The sequence below is a fragment of the Moschus berezovskii genome, chromosome 8, assembly GCF_049115385.1.
Source record: "Moschus berezovskii isolate FMDL1 chromosome 8, NW_MosBer_1.0, whole genome shotgun sequence".
NCBI classification, from domain to species: Eukaryota; Metazoa; Chordata; class Mammalia; order Artiodactyla; family Moschidae; genus Moschus; species Moschus berezovskii.
Window position 1 is genome coordinate 91806487 of NC_142467.1, and position 15853 is coordinate 91822339.

The window sequence follows — 15853 nt, forward strand, 5'->3', positions numbered from 1 at the left end:
CCCCAGGCTCCGCTCCCGCGACTGCGGAGACCTGAGAAGCCCCGGGCCCCGCCGCCCACCAGGATGTCTATGGGGAGGGAAGGAGCTACCGTCTCATCCAGGGGAGGTGGGGGTGGACCGGTCCCTGAAAACACCGCGAGGGCGGGAGAGGGCAGCGGGGCCCCGCCCGGCCCAGGAGACGCCACGCCCTGCTCTCCTGAGTCTCGCGGGCGGAGGGAGGGGCCTTCACAGTGGCCGCGGCGTCCCGGGCGGGGCGGCGGGAGGGCCCACCCGGCCGCGCGCCCTCAGCTCTCCCGCCCCCCCGCGGAGCCTGCTTTGCTTTTAACACCATTGTTGGGGGGGGTTTGGAGGGAGAGAAACAGAAAAAAGAAAAAAAAAAAAACAGCAAAAACCTTATATAAAAAGACCCCCGAGCTGAGCAGAGCGCCTCGGAATCCAGCCGGGAGGGGGGGAAGTGAAGGGGGAAGGGGAGCCCGCTGGTCACGGCGGGCGGGCAATAGCTTAAAAAATCTTTTTAGATCTGACAGGTGGGGAAGGCCTATGTACAGAGGAAAGGAAGGCGTCACGCATGGTCTCCCACCAGGACCACGGGGGCCGCGGACAGGCTGGCGCGCTGCCGCCTCTGGGCCAGCTTGGACTGGGAGGGCGGGGACAGCTGCAAGCAGCGTGAGGTAGCTCGGATGACCACGGGCTGGCCCTGCTCCGCCTCCTCCGCCGCGTCTTCCTCGCGCTGGGCCAGCTGCCGGTTCATGGCAATGGCCTCGGCCGCGAACGAAGTGAGGTCTTTGGCACAGCTGTTCCTGGGGACCAGGCGGGGGTGGGGGGTCACCAAGGAGGGAGAAGTAGCCTCGCCTCCCCACCCGGCCTGGGGCCAGTGCAGTACCCCAGAGCAGGGGCCGCAGGCCCTAAGAGGTCCCACTCTCCAATGGGTGGGTGTGGGGCTGGGGCGGCAGTGGGTTGGAGCCCCCGTGGAGTCACAAACTCTGCACCTGATAGAAGGACATCCAAGCGCTTGGACAGCTTCCCTGCCCCAGGACTGAAAGGGTTTTTTCTTTTACATCTTAACATTTAGCGCCCCTCCTGGACTTGGGGCTCCCCGCTTGGGGCCTCACCTCTGCAGGACCATGGGCGTGGGCAGGGTGTTCTCCGGGGCGCACTGCAAGGAGACAGGAGAGGAGAGGTTGGAGAGGAGAACCCGCCCGCCCGCAGGCCACCCGGCTGACTCCGAGAACACCAGAGCACAGAGGTGGTGAACGCAGGGCACCTGCAGGTAACCCGCCAGGTTGGGGGCGGGGCCTGCCTCAGCACAGCTGCCCCTTCCAGATGGTTCCCAGCTCCTGGAAGAGGGTGGAAGCCCCCTCTACCTTAAGTCTTTGCTCCCCACGGTGCCAACCTTTGGCCTAAGCACCTACCCCTTGGGACGACCACTGGGCAGAAGACAGACACATTGTGTTTTTCCCAGACTGCTGGGTAGAGAGCCTGGAACTGCCGTTGGCAGGTCATGAGTCTACCTTGGCTTGCTGCCCGACTGCCACCTGGCTGACCTCAGCTTGACGCTGTTCGAGAAAAGAGGAGGCCCCAGCACCTCCTGGACACAGGGCTTGGCAAAGAGGAGCTCCTGCAGTGCAGATTGAACTTGGCCAGCAGGCAGTGGGGGTTTCCCTACTGCCCTCTAGCTCACTCTGGGGCTCTTCGACCCTTGCTCTGAGTAACCCTGACCCATCGGCAGAGGCTGGATGGAGGTCTGAGGACTCCCAGGCTTCCTGGGGCTCCCACTCACCCCCTGCACCCAGGGGTGCTGCAGGACTTGGGCAGCGCTCAACCTCTGCTTGGCATCGCGGACGAGGAGCTTGGAGATGAGGTCTTTGGCAGCAAAGGAGATGTGGGCCCAGTCCTTCTCTGGAAACTCGTACTTGCCCTCCTGGATGCTCTCAAACAGCATGTTCTGGAGGGGACACGGGGAGAGGGGTCAGCTGCAGCTAGCAAGGGCTGAGGCCATGTCCCCAGTGCCTGGATGGGCAAGCCCGGACCTGCAGGAGCACCCCTCCTCCACCACATCCCACCTGACCTGTGCCTGGGCTTAGGGTTAGTTAAAGTGTTCGGAGTTCAGCTAGCAAAGCTGGGGCACTGGGAGGCTTCCTCAGAGAGTGCCTTCCCAGAAGCACTTGGGCTCTGCTGGAGTGAGCTCAATCAAGGGGAAATCAGGCCATGACGCCTGAGCCTCAGGTAGTCTGTAGAAGGCTAGAACCTGATTACCCCAAACCATAGGCCTTGCCTTACCTCAACTTCCTACCCTCAGGCTCCCAAAGAGCCTCTGGAAACACAGAGGCAGTGGCCTGCTAATGTGGCCAACGGTTGGAGGCCAAGCCCTAAGGGGTGCTCAGAGGTACAGGGGACAGGACCTGCGGTTGGATGTCGGTTTGTGTGCACACAGGGCAGCCCTGGGGGATGCACGAGCCGGGCCCCAGGGTGGGGGGTAAGTGTGTACATAGACCAGGCCTTGGGGTGCACCAGGCAGGCCGCGGTGAAGGTGCGCAGCCAGTGTGTATGAGTGTGTGCGCAGGCCAAGGCAGGCCTGGCGGGGTGCTGGGGGAGGGGTGCACAGCAGGCCGCCACTCGCACCTGGCAGGCGGGGCAGGCCTCCCCGCGGTCCCAGCCGCAGTCGCTGCCGCAGTGGCCCACGAAGGGCGGATAGCCGCTGAGCAGGATGTAGAGGATGACGCCCAGGCTCCAGAGGTCGCAGCGCTTGTCGTAGATACTGGCCTCCTCGCTGAAGGCCTCCACTACCTCTGGGGCCATGTACTCCGCGGAGCCGCACTGCGGGCGGGGGCAGGGCGTTAGGGCCGGCGAAGGCGGGTGGGGGCTCACCGACCTGGACTTCCTGAAGCCCGTGCCCGACCAATCAGAGGCTACTAAAGAAAACAGCCCCGCCTTCACCCTGCCGACCAATCAGAAGCCACCGAGGGAGCCGGCCCCACCCCCACCCCTCACTCCCACCCAATCAACAGGTGCCGGGAGCACACCCATGCCCACGGAGCCCGCGGCTGCAGCCCTGCCCAGCCAATCAGCGGCTGTTGCTAAGCGGAAGCTCAAACTTTGAGGCCTCAGCAGTCAAGCAGGTCCGCACTTTGAGGTTATGCAACTGCGGTCTGGGACCGGATTCGGGACCATTCCCGCCCCCTCCGCCCCTGCCAGCACTGCCCCTCCTCGCAGGCCCTCACCGGGGTGAGCAGCTCTGGGGTGGAGATGGGGGAGCAGTCCCCGTTGAGTTTGATGCCACTGCCCAGGTCAAAGTCGCAGATCTTCACGGGGGACACCTGGGCGGGATTGGAATGGGCTGTGAGGGCTGGGTCCTCGGGGCCTGGTCCGAAAGGAAGGCCGCCCCCTTCCGCGCCCCTCACCTGGTTGGGGTGCTCACAGAGGATGTTTTCTGGCTTTAGGTCCCTGTGGGCGATGCCTGCCGGGAGAACCAAGAACCACCAGCGCTGGTCAAGGTTGGTGGGCATGTTTTTTCAGGAGTCCTGGGCAGGTGGACTGGGTGCAAGGGTGGATACCTAGGACCCCAGGGGCAGTCGGCCTGGCCACCCACCTTTATTGTGCAGGAAGTCCAGGGCACTGGCCACGTCCTGCACCACCACGCTGGCCTCCAGCTCATTAAAGTGCCGCCGCTTGTGTATGTGGCTGAGAATGGAGCCTGGGCCAGAATACACAGGTGTCACCTCCACTGCCCAATGCCCAGCACCCACCCCACCCTGGCAGGGAAGCCCCCACTCTGGCCTCTTTGAGTCCAAAGTCCTCCGACCTGAGCTGGGGCCGCCACCCTGTACCCCTAAGGTCCCTCTGATGGGCAGGCCCCCTGGAAGTTTCTCCCTGGTGGCCCTGAGCCCTCAGGCCCATCGGGATCCAGACAGAAATTGCGCCAAGCCCCACGTACCACCCCGCATCTTCTCAAACACCAGGTAGAAACGGTCCTCCTCCTCGAAGAACTCAATCAGCTCAAGGACGTTCCTGGGGTGCAGGGCAGAGGGGCAGGGGAAGGGTTGAGGCTTCCTCAGGCCCGCATGCAGCCGCAGCCACAGCCCTGCCCAGGAGGGGTGCACCTCCTCCACCTCCACCTGCCAGCAGGAGGCATGGGCCTAGGGCCATGGGCCTGCTTCCACTTTGCCCACCTTGGACTATCTGGCTTGCTCACCACTAGGCCCACCCATGACACAGGGCCTGGCACACAGTGGCTCACTAAGTGGCCACTGTGGGTGATGAGGCTCTCGGGCCCATTCATCCACTGAAAGGTGGCTGGGGGCCCAGTGCTGTGATGAGGCTAGGTCACGTTACCTGTGTCCCTGGCACTGATACAGCATCTCCACTTCCCTGAAAACCCTGCTCCGAATGTGGCCTGGCTGCTTCTCAATGATCTGAAACGGCCGGGGGTGAGGGGTATAGGGATGGTGAGGACAGACACACATACAGAAACACAACTGAGGCAACCAGATCCTCCACAGCCCGCCAGAAACTTCCCCTGGGTCACGCCTGAAACTCATCAGAGTTTAGACTTTTAAGCTCTGGAAAGCAGAGCTCTCCTATGGGGGCCCAGAATTTACCGGAAATCAAACTGTGGTGTCAGCACAAACTGGGGGCAGCGTGTCCCCAGAGGCCTCCCAGGAGGGGTGGATATGGCAGGAGAGGCAGAGAGGAGCTGGAGCGCTCCTACTGGAGCAGGCCAATTTGGACCTGGAGTCCCTGCAACTTACCCCTTCAGGGCAGCAGGTTCTTTAGACGAGGCGCCCCCCAACCCCCACCACCTGGAGCAGGAGACTGGGGGCCACTGTGCTGACTCATACCTCACCCAGGGGAGTAAAGGTGCCTGGGGCACCTAGCTCCCGCCAAGCTCTCCTCCTTGCCCGGGCACCACATCACCATATCTTGTCTCCCAGTCCCATGCTAATCTGGGGGGACACCCCCAGCACCTGCTGGGACCCTCTTCCTAGGCTGGACTTTGGGCTCCCTCTCACTGGGTGGGTGAGCAGGCTTGGTCACCAGCATGCTTGGGGCTCCGGCCCACCAGCAGCCTAGGGGAATGCCTATGGTGTGTTCTGCTGGCCAGGTTCCAGCAGCAAGCTGGCACCATGTCCACTGGCCACTGGGCCACCACCTGAAGTGCTGTCCCACCTGTCGAGTGACAGATACACCTGCCCCACAGATTCCAGGGGCTCCTTGACACAGTGCCACCAGTCATGCCCTTCTGGAGTTAACTGAACCTCATCCCATCTCCTGGGAACATGGCTAGGGCCCCCAGTCCATGGAGGAGACAGCAGTCCCTCTCAGGAGGGGTGTGGCCTTCTGGGGTTCCCACCCAGACACCTAGCCTAACCGCTCCCCGCCTTGGTCTCCCTGTCTGAGTGACAGGAGCCAGCCTGCCCAGCAAGGCCCGTAGAAGGGAGGGTTCAGGAGCCCCCCAACTATGCAGAGAGTGCTTGATGCTAGGTGTCCAGTCCTGTGGCACCATCACCCACCCGACCTGGGCACTCCCAAGGGGTGGGGTTCACAGCCACCTAGGTCACCAAGCTTCCACCAAGGCCTGAGGTTTCCAGCCAGTTCCGCTTGCCTTGGAGTACCTGGCCCTCCTTCCTGGGCAACCAGCCTCCCATGACCTCACCCAGCCCAGATGCAGAGGGTCACGAGGGAAGCCTGGAAGGCTTCTCAGAAGGTGGGATCTGATGCCTGGCCAGGCACACAGGCTGCGTGGCCACACCCTGGGTCAGGGCAGCACAGGGCAGGCAGGAGGCTCTCACAGGCCTGCCCTGGTCTCCCTAGGTGCCCAGCTCCCCAGACTCAGAGTACAGGGCTTTGATCTCTGTATCAATGCCCAGAAGCATTCTTTAGCCCTGGAACAGGAGCCTGGCTCGAATAACCCAGCAGGTGAGCACTGGCTTTAACTGAACCCCCAGCTCTCGGTGACCCCTCTGGCAGCAGGTCCTTGACCACCTGTGCCGGCGTGCCACCCCTGGTCACTTCTCACCTGGACTTGGGGGCTCAGCCTGGGCTGACCTAGATTCCCAGGGGTGGCCTGAGTCACCAGCCTTGGGGCCATTTTTAGACACTGGTTTTTCCCGGCTGCCAGTCCGGCAGCTCAGATGCCAGCTCCCTTCTTTCTGCCACCTCTGGTGGTGCCAGACCCCAACGCTGCTGGGGAGAGGCAAGGGGCGCGCTCCAGTGCCGTGGGCTGGCTCACCTTGACAGCATACTCCTGGTTGGTGATGAGGTTGATGCAGGTCTGCACACGGGCATGGGCACCCTCCCCAAGCACGTCCTCCTGCAGCTGGTAGACATCTGTGGACCCAGGGGTGGGGGTGAGAGCCTCCCTGGGCCAGCCCATCTTCCCAAAGCCCCCACCCCAGCCTGCTCCACTCACCTTCAAACTTGCCCGAAAAGCTGTCGGTGGCCCGGCATCTCTTCTTCTTTTTGCCTCTCTTCTTGGCGTCAGGGATGTCAATGGGCTGGCTCGTGGGCATATCTGTGCCGGGAGGGCCAGAGGTGAGGCCCACCCAGCTCGGGAGGCAGCCCAGCCCCCCGCCACCACTCCACCACCAGAGACGTGCCCTCCCCTCAGCTCCTCACCAGGGCGGGTCGGGCACTCTGGGCTGAAGTCAGGCTCCCCGTGACGGGCCTGGTCTAGGGTGAAGGCCAGCTCGAAAGGATTCTGCCCCTGCAGGAGAGGAAAGGACAGAGCTCAGGCCCTCTCCCTGTCCACACACTGAGGGGCACAAAGCCTGGCTTGGCCGGGCCACCAGAAAATTGACCCTTCACCCCCCACCTGCAGCGGAGGGGATGTGGTACGGGAAGAGGCCAGATGCAGGTAGGGAGACAGTGTCGCTTCCCAGGCCAGGCCTGAGTTACCTTTGGGCCCAGGCTGTGTCATGAGCCTTGGTCTGTTCACCTGCAGGATGGGGCCAGCACCACTACCTGGCACAGGGATCAAAGGCATGGGGCAGCCACTGGGAGGGACTGAGTCACTGGCTTCCCCGGGTGGGGCTCCCAGCCAGGTGGCCCTGCCTGCTTTCCCATGGCCTCCTGGCCTCAGTTTTCCCCTCTGTGAAATGGGCCAGCATGGTCCCCTTTGCCTCACACTGTCCTCTCATCCCCGCTGCACCTTCTTGCCACCACATTGCCTGTGATGTACCCCCATCCCCCAGCTCTGTGCCTCCTATCCTTCTCTGACCCCCCTCTTTGTTTGCTTTCAGATCTTCACCACCATGACCCATGTAGGGGCACAAGGGAGAGGTGCCTACGGTCTCCCACATGAGCACTGGCTGCTCCCTGCCCAGCCCTGCCCTGACCATGGCCCACAGGAGGGAACCCCTCACAGGCCCTGGTAGCCAACTAAGGAAACAGCCCATGTAGCAAGCAGGGGCCAGCTCAAGGTCACACCCAACAGCCTCCAGGTTCTCTGCAAGGGACCCTAACCTGAGAACAAAGTCGACTGGGGTTCCTTCCAAAAAAAGACAACTGGGATACACATGTTCCTGCAGAGCAGGTTAAGCATGACGACTGGCAGCCATGGCAAGGCACGAGGGTTGGGATGCTGAGGCCCACCAGCTCCTCTAGGAGCTTGCTCTCCTGAGCTCTACGAGTCAGGGAGGACCAGGTGGCCAGGGCTTCAGGTGGGTGTAGGGGACCTGCACACACAGCCGTGGTGCCAGCCCTGACTCTGGATGACTTGGGTCAAGTAGCTGCCCCTCTCTGGACCTTGGAACAACTGGACCCAGGGCTTTGGCAGGAGGGCCATTTGGCAGAGAAGAAATACCAGGAGACCCTCCAGGAATACCCAGGCAGAAGAGGCCAGGCCAGATTCCTTCAGACAGGAGGCCCGGAAGCCAGTCCGGCAGCAGAGGGGCAGGCAGAGGTCAGAGGGAGCGGCTGAAAAACAGGCGTGGGCCCGCCCGGACTCCCCACCCGCCTGCAGATAGTTGCTAGGAGGCCCAGTGGGTGGGGGAGAGGGAGGGAGGCAGCACTGCAGCCAGTGTGCGCGGGCTCAGCCACCAGCCCCTGCCCTGCCCGCCCAGGGCTCTGGCACCCATGGGGTCAGGGACACAGCTGCACCAGCGCTGGAAATCAGTGCTCCGATAAGTTGGCACCGGGTGACCACCTCCACCGTGGAGGTGAGGAGGGGTGGCACCGTGGGGGTTATCAGGAGGGAGAGCGGACGTGAGGCTTGGGGCCAGAGGCTTCTCACCAGCTACCCGACCCCAGCCTACTGATCTGAGCACCTGGGGGGAATTGTAGGACTATGGAAGGGTGCTCAAGGACCTGAAAGGACCTCTGGGTCCTGACCAAGCCCTGCCCCGTCCTAGCCTCCAATGCAAAAAGCTGGACCCTAAAGAGAAGAGATGGCCAAGCCACCAAGATGAAGGGACAGCAGGCCTGCACCTGTGTCCCTGTCACCATGTGCAGAGGGCCAGCGGGGTGGGGTGGAAGGGAGGCCCATGCCTTCCAAGCCTCCATTTTCTCATCTTAAAAGGGGGAAAACACATCAGAGACATCTGGCAGACCAGGGGAACAGCTGAGAGAAGCTGGAGGAGACGCTGAGAGTGGCCAGCCCTGGCCACCAAGAGGGCCACTTCAGAGCCAGGACTCCCTGCCCAGGGTCCCTCCAACTCCCTCAGGGCTCCCACAGTCCCACCTCGGTGCAGAGCTGTTGTGTGGCCTGCAGAGGCCAGTCTGTGCTACCAGGCAGTGTGACCAGACCAGGCCCAGGGCTGGCTGCAGGCCTCCAGTCAGCAGGCCTTGGCAGGAGGTGGGTGGAACCATCCAGAAAGTTCAAGTGTGCTTTGGCCACCGTGATGCCCCACACACTGACCCCATCTTGGCTCCCACCCAGCCCCCAGAGGGGACAGACCACTACCAGGAATGTCTCTCGTCCACCCTGCTCCCGCCCAGCCCCAAACACTTGGACATGCCAAGGCTGGAGCTGCCCTGGGAGGCAGGGGGAAGCCAGGATGACAGGCATGTGGGCAGGGGTGGGGCGCTGGCCTGGGACGCTGCCTGGATGGGCTGGGAATTTTAACCTAGTCTCAGCTTGCTCCTCCTACCCTGGTTGCAGTTCACCTGTAAGCACTGGAGCTCAAACATGCACAGACACACAAACACATACACACTCAGGTCCTGCCTTCTCTATAAGACAACAGGTCCTTGCCCAAGAAGGCCCAGGGAAGCCATTACATAACCTGGCCAGTGGGGTGGGGTGACCATTGACATCATTGCCTCTCCAGGGCCAGGCTCTGTGGGGCCCCTGCCTAACACCTGCCTGCCCCCCAGACTCGCTCATCTGAGACCAGAACTCGGCTGCCACAGCCATGGGGCCGCCACAGAAACTTCCTGCTCTGACAGGAAATAGCACTTGGGCCTGGGGTGTTTGGGAGGTGCAGAGCTGGGAAGGCATTCAATCCACTGTCCCATTCTGCAGACCACCCAGGAGGGTGTCCTGGGGACTGCAGCCCTGTCTGGGGCTCCTGGAGGAAGGACCTAACAGATCCTCCCAAGCCCTCCCATGACGTTGGGGACAGGACTGTGGCTGCTGACTGCCTCAGCAGTGCACACTCAGCTGGGGTCTGCAGGGGACACACAGCCAGGGGCCCTCATGGGCAGGGGCCCCCCAGTTCTGCCTGGGGTTCTTGGAGTAAAGACCGCAGAGGCCCCAGGGCACTAGGAACTGACTGTGGCCTACTGAATCCCTCCCCATACCAGCACATGCCTGGCTGGGGTCTTCAGGGGTACACATGGGTAGGGGCCCCACAGACTGGGGAGCTCCTGCAAGAAAGACCCCACAGGTCCCAGAGTGCTTGAGACTGGACTGTGGCCCAAGATCACCTCTCCCCTAATGCATACCAGGCTGGGCCAGCCCCAGGCAAAGGGTGAGGTTGGCATGAGCCGCGGGAACTGGGGGCGGGCTCCGAGTCCCACCACCGGCCTTTCCAGTGGTCCAGCCCTGGGCGCCCCCAAACCGACCTGACCCTCACCTTGAAGGAACGGTGGAAGCCCTGAAGTTCGGCTGTTTTCTTCTGCACCATCTTCTGTCCGGGCCCCGCCAGCGGGGGAGGGGACGCAGGGCCCAGGGGGGCGGCCCGTGGGAGAGGGGCGGCAGGGGAGGGGACCCTGAAGGCGGGAGCAGACAAAGGAGGGCGTTGAGTGGCCGCGGCCGGCTGCGCCGGGAGCCCGGGCCAGGGCGGCTAGGCTCCGTGGGGCCCGATCCCCGCACCCGGGCCGGGGCCGGGCCGGACCGAAGTCGCAGGGCCACACTCACCGGGGTCGGGCTCGGGCCGGGGCCGCAGTGCCGCCGCCCGAGAGGCGCAGCCCGGACCCCGCTGCGCGGACCGCGCGGGGAACAGCGCCGCCACCGCCGCTGCCACCACCGCGGACTCCCCGGCCTGGGCCGCCACCGCCGAGAGGAGCCGGGCGCGTCGCGTAGCCGCCGCCTTTATAGGCCAGGCTCGGCCCCGCCCCGACGCAGACCCCACCCCTCTGGGCTCCGCCCATGCGCACACGGCAGGGGCGGGGCTGGAAGGCCCCTCCAGCTACGGGGCTTGACTGTGCGCCTGCGTCGTGCGTGGCGCGGGGCTCGGGGCGCGGGACCCGGGAAGGATCTTGGCTTGCTCGAACAGGTCTGCCGGAGGCTCGGGGAGACCCGCGGGACCCTGATTCTGAGCTGGAGCCCGGCCCTGCCCTCTGGCAACAGCCCTAGTCTACCGGTCAGGGCCTAGGATATACTGACTTCTATGGGCAACACGCCTGCCCTAGAACCTGCTGTAGCTCCCACTTGGATCTCTCGACTCTGGGATCTGCCGTGGCTCTCTTTTTCAGCTCCCGGATCCTGGCCCCAGCTGTCGTGCAGGCGCACCAGCTGTCGTTCACGTGCACCCCAATAGGCTGGTAGGCCCAGCTGCTTCCCCAGCTTGCTCCCCAAGAGTTCATACAAGTGTTGACTGGGAAAGAGGACGCAGTAGCGGTTGGCGACAGATCTGTGAAGAACCGTCCCTCAGTCCTGAAGAAAGCAACGTTTCCCTTGACTGATGGAGAAAAAGCCCAAAGGGTAGGGGTGACCAGGACAGGAGGCAAAACACAGCCCCATTTTGGCTGGAGCCCTTGACCCAGGCTCTGAGAGAATAAGCCAGCTCTCCATCCCCGCAGTCCTGCTGCGGATGATCCTCAGAGCCCATATCTGGACACTTAGTGTCTCACGTCTGCAGAGTAGACTGTCCTCCCTCTCCTCCAGCCCTCAGCCTGTCCACTGAAGCATACGTGCATGTCTATGTGCACGCGTAGAGGGGCTGGGTAAGATGTGGGCTTCCCGAGGCTGCTTCTGGAGCCGGAAGTCTGAAATCCAGGTGTCATCAGCAAGGCCACACCCTCTCCGAAGGCCCTTGGGGAGGATCCTTCTTACTTCTTCCAGCTTCTGGTAATTGTTGGCAATCCCCAGTACTCCTTGGCTGGTAGCCACATCACCCGATCTCCTCCTGTCTTCATGTGACCATCTTTTCTGTCTTCCTGTGTTTCCTCTCTCTGCTAAGGACACCAGTCATTGCATTAAGGCCACCCTAATCTAGTCCAACCTCATTTTAATTTGATCACACCTGGAGACTTCCCTGCTGGTCTGGTGGCTAAGACTGTGCCCCCAATGCAGGGGACCCAGGTTTGATCCCTGTCAGGGAACAAGATTCCACGTGCTGCAACAAAGAACACGCATGCCGCTGACCTCAGGGAATAGAAATGAACTGAGGTCTTGCTTCAGGGCTATCTTCCTAGGTCCAGTGGAGCTCCAGTCCTGTGCAGCCTTATTTGGGAGTCTGGCTATTGAGGCAGATTTTTTTCCCTAAACCAGAAGCCAGGTCCAGCACTGGACACTGCTCAGAGGAGCTCTCGTACTCTCAAACAGTCTGGACAGGTGGCCCCTTGGTGAGTCCAGTACCGCTGGTGGGGAAACAGGAAACAGAGATGGGGAGATAGCCCCCGCCTTTGAGGTCCTTCCACCCAGGTCTCCTCTCCGCAACCCAGCTGAACAGCCTCCCTGGCTCCTACGCATTCAGTGCCAAGAGCCTCACCCCCTACCAGTCGTGACAACCAGACACCTCCGGGCATCTCCTGGAGAGCAGGATCACCCCCTCCCCCACTGCTTATGCCCTCTGGGTGCCCTGAATCCTGCAGTCCCCCATCTTGTGCTTGAGGAGGGAGCACTTGGTTGGGTGCTGGGAGAGGGTCCTGGTGCTCACATGGGCTCTTCAACGAGGGTAGGGGCCATGCATGTGTGTGCTGGAAACATGAGTTCTTGCATGTGTGTGTGTCCATAGGTAAATACAGGTATACCCAGACAACCACAGCAGATCCCCTGAAATGGGACACTTGAGTCCCCAGGACTGAGCAGCATAATTGGCCTGGGTGCTGGCCATGGTGGGGGCCTGGGTTGTGCTGGCCAGGGCGAGACAGCCAGGCCCAGCCCCAGCTCGGTCTGCACTGGGGGGCGGGTGCTGGCAATGGGAATGGGGGAGGGGGAGGAACCTTGAGCCTGAGCTCCTGGCACAGAGGCCTCAGTCCTGTCCTGCCACAGACTGGCGGCCAGCTCTGGACAGCCTATTGCTGCCATCTTCCTTGAGGACAGCCCTGTTTACAGGTCAAGCTCCCAGAGGTGCTGGGTGCCCAGGGGCTGGGAGGTACCTGGGGAGCTGGCCACCCTGCCCACCTCACCCTGGGACCCAAGGAGTCTCGCCTGCCTCTAGGAGACCCCACCTGCCAAGGAGGTGAGGCAGAAAACCTGGGCCCTGGCTCCCTCCCCTCCTGCTGGCCAGTGTCCCCCTTTGGGGCTCTGTCGGAGCTGGGGCAGTGAGGCTTAGTCAGGGGCCAGTCCAGCAGAGGGAAGGATGACACAGAGCTGTGGGCAGGACGGACAGACTCTGAAACAAGGATACTCCCCCCACCCAAAGGATGGCAGGGAGGCAGACAGCTGGGGAAGGGGTCTCAGGATTGCCCTCGAGGAGCAGGAGTCGGGAGGCACTGGCCTGATCAAGGAAAACGAGTCTCCTGCATCAGTTGGAGCAGTTCCGGGGCTATACAGCTTTTCCCTCCCCTCCCCAACTGCAGATCCATTCCAGCTTCCTTTGTGGCATCCTAGGTGGCCAAGAGGAGAGGGGTCTTTCCTCCATCTTCCACCTCAGTTATGGATGAGGCTTGGCGGGACTCAGGCCAATGGTGCAGGGAACCAGCTCTCTAAGAAGCAGATTCTACAAGGTGACTCTGCCCCTGTTGTACGTGGGCATCTCCCCCAAAGCCTAGAGGAGACAGCAGGCAGGTCCTGAACCCCTGGGCCTCTGCTCCCCCTGCCCTCTGTTGGCCTGAGGAGGCAGGCTGGTTGGCTGGGTGGGGTCCACTCTGACCATTTCCTCCTAGGCCTGGCAGGGTAGCTGAGCCCTGGGATCCTGGGGCCTCAATCGTGCAGAGATCACCTCCCAGATAGCAGCAGGGGACCCAAGGACAGCTCAGGAACTCCAGATCCAGGAGGGAGAGCCCCCAGATTTAGCAAATAAAAATACAGGATGCCACTTTAAAGTTGAATTTCAGATAATGAATAACCTTTCAGCATCATTCTCATGTATATCCCATGCATTAGTATATCCAAAATAATTATTCATTGTTTGTTTGAAATTCAAATGTGTATCCTCAATTTTATCTGGCAATCCTACCAAGGGGTAATGGTAAAGACTTTTGTCTTCCAGTGCTAAAAAGAAGCACCCGGACTTCCCTGGTGGTCCAGTGGTTAGGACTCTGAGCTTCCAGTGCCTCACTGCATGGGGCACAGGTTTGATCCCTGGTCAGGGAACTAAGATCCCACATGCCACTTGTAGCAAGGCCAAAAAATAAAAGCAGAACTCGGATGTGAGTGTGTGCGAGTGTGACCAGACTAGGGTGTGCATGTGTCTGTACACGTTGAGAGAGGCACTAAGCCTGCGTCCGTGTGGGGCAGACGGTGCGCAGGTGGAAGTGGATACAGAGGGTGCATACACACGAGAGAGCAGTAGGTGCCTATGCTTGGTAGGGGATGGGGGTGCTGGGCCCACTGCAGTACCCTCATAAGCTCCTGCCTTTGTGTGGAGCGCTGGGCCCCTCCCTCCTCAGCTCAGGTGCCTGAGGCTTGGAGAGGGCACAGGGCTGGCAGGAGAAGCCTGCTCCGGACACAGCTTCCAAGACAGGATCAGGGTGTCAGGATCAGTCGGATAAGTACTCGGGGCTGGGGTGGCTGTGGTTCTAAGGGCAGGTAGAGTTGGCATCACGGGCTGGCACCCAGTCTGGCCTGTACCTTCTCTACATGTTCTCACCTGTCTGGACCTCCAGGGACAGGAACCACCAGTCCCCGGTCTTATCAGATCCCCAGGTAAGTGAGGGTCATGGTTAGGGTCATCATTGGGCCCTCACTGGGCTGGGGCCTCTGGACGTGAGGCCTGGTGGCAGGAACATCTGATGCAAGTGGCTGTAAGTGTCCCTTCCTTCTGGCTGACTCACAGCCCGCTCCATTCCAGTGGCTCAGCAGTCCTGGGGAGGGAGCCAGGCCCGCTGTCCTCAGTGGGGGTGGGGAGAGGGCAGGGAAAAGGGAAAGCAGGGGAGGGTGTGGCCAGGAGTCACAAACTGGCTTGCCAGCCTGGCTGTGGGTGTTTCTGCAGCTGTGGAGCCTGCTCTGCTGTGGCGGTTGTGTGGCCTCTCAGGGGTCAGGCACTGAAAGTTCCCAAGGGGGTGCGGGGGTGGGGTTGGGGGCTGAGCAGTGCTGCCCTAACAGATGGCCAAAGGCTACACTTTGCCACTGAGATAGGTCGTTTGGCTCGTCGTCCCACTTTCTCTCTGGGTCTCAGGCAGTGGTCACCCTGGTGGCTCTCAGGGAAGTCAGGTCTCCCACTCCCAGCTCCCCTGCCCCCCACTAGTGATCTGGGCATCACCTACAGGAGCCCTTGGTTTTAAGGAGGGTGAGGGGCTTTCCCGAGAACCTGTGGATATGAAACCTTACGAGACAGAAGGGACTTTACAAATGAGATCAAGGACCAAAAGATGGGGATGATCCTGGATTAGGGGGTCAGGCAGTGTCATCACAGGGTCCTTATAAGAGGGAGGGGGAGGGTCAGAGGCAGGGAGAGACGGGAGATGTTGGCTGTTGGCTGTGAGGATAGAGGGAGGGGCCGCGATCCAGGGAGGTGGCACCTCTAGAACATGGGAAAGGCAGGAGCCGGTCCTCCGCTGGAGTCTTTGGAGGGACCGGCCCTGCCCATGCCTGGATTTCGCCCCATGAAACCAGAAGACTCCTGACCTTCAGAACTCTCAGAAAATAAATTTGTCAGTTTTGAGCCCCTAAATCTGTGGTATTTTATTACAGCGGCCCTAGGAGGCTCGTACAAGCACTAACCCCGGCAGCATCCCAGAGTCCCCATTTAGCAGATGAGCAAAATGAGGCAAGTCCAGCCAGGCCTGGAGAAGGCCAACCGATCCGGCTTACCGGCCAGGAACAGGGACTGGGGGCAATGTCTTCAGTGGCCCTTGCAACCTGGACACCTGGGCCCAGTGTCTGCTGACCTGCCAAAGGCCCAGAAGCAGCTATGGCCGGAGGCGGGAGTTCTGCATGACCCCGGGGCTGGCGCAGGGACCAGGTTCCAGGAATGCCTTCCCCCGGTGTTGGATTTGCTTGTACTGCTAAATGCTCAGACCGATCTGCTGCCTGGCGTGTGACCCGGCCCCTTTGAACCCTCCCCGCAATCTGCAGCGGGACGCCAGCAGCGCCCAGCCGGTTCCCACGCCGTGACCACCTCCAGGCGTGCCCTCCCCGGACGCC

The 15853-nt window shown here is 61.6% G+C and overlaps 1 protein-coding gene across 1 annotated transcript; it reads right to left on the bottom strand.

Moving 5' to 3' along the window:
* Positions 1 to 255: 255 nt before the first annotated feature.
* On the bottom strand, positions 256 to 10457 carry MKNK2 (MAPK interacting serine/threonine kinase 2). The gene is made up of 14 exons (XM_055430092.2): positions 10298 to 10457; positions 10014 to 10149; positions 6616 to 6703; positions 6410 to 6511; positions 6230 to 6327; positions 4333 to 4412; positions 3935 to 4008; positions 3590 to 3694; positions 3402 to 3457; positions 3222 to 3317; positions 2623 to 2817; positions 1781 to 1945; positions 1113 to 1156; positions 256 to 800 (listed from the first exon to the last, which is right to left on the bottom strand). The coding sequence occupies exons 2-14, from the start codon at positions 10062 to 10064 to the stop codon at positions 563 to 565; spliced, it is 1392 nt and encodes a 463-aa protein (XP_055286067.1). The 5' UTR covers positions 10065 to 10149; positions 10298 to 10457; the 3' UTR covers positions 256 to 562.
* Between the last annotated feature and the right edge of the window lie 5396 nt (positions 10458 to 15853).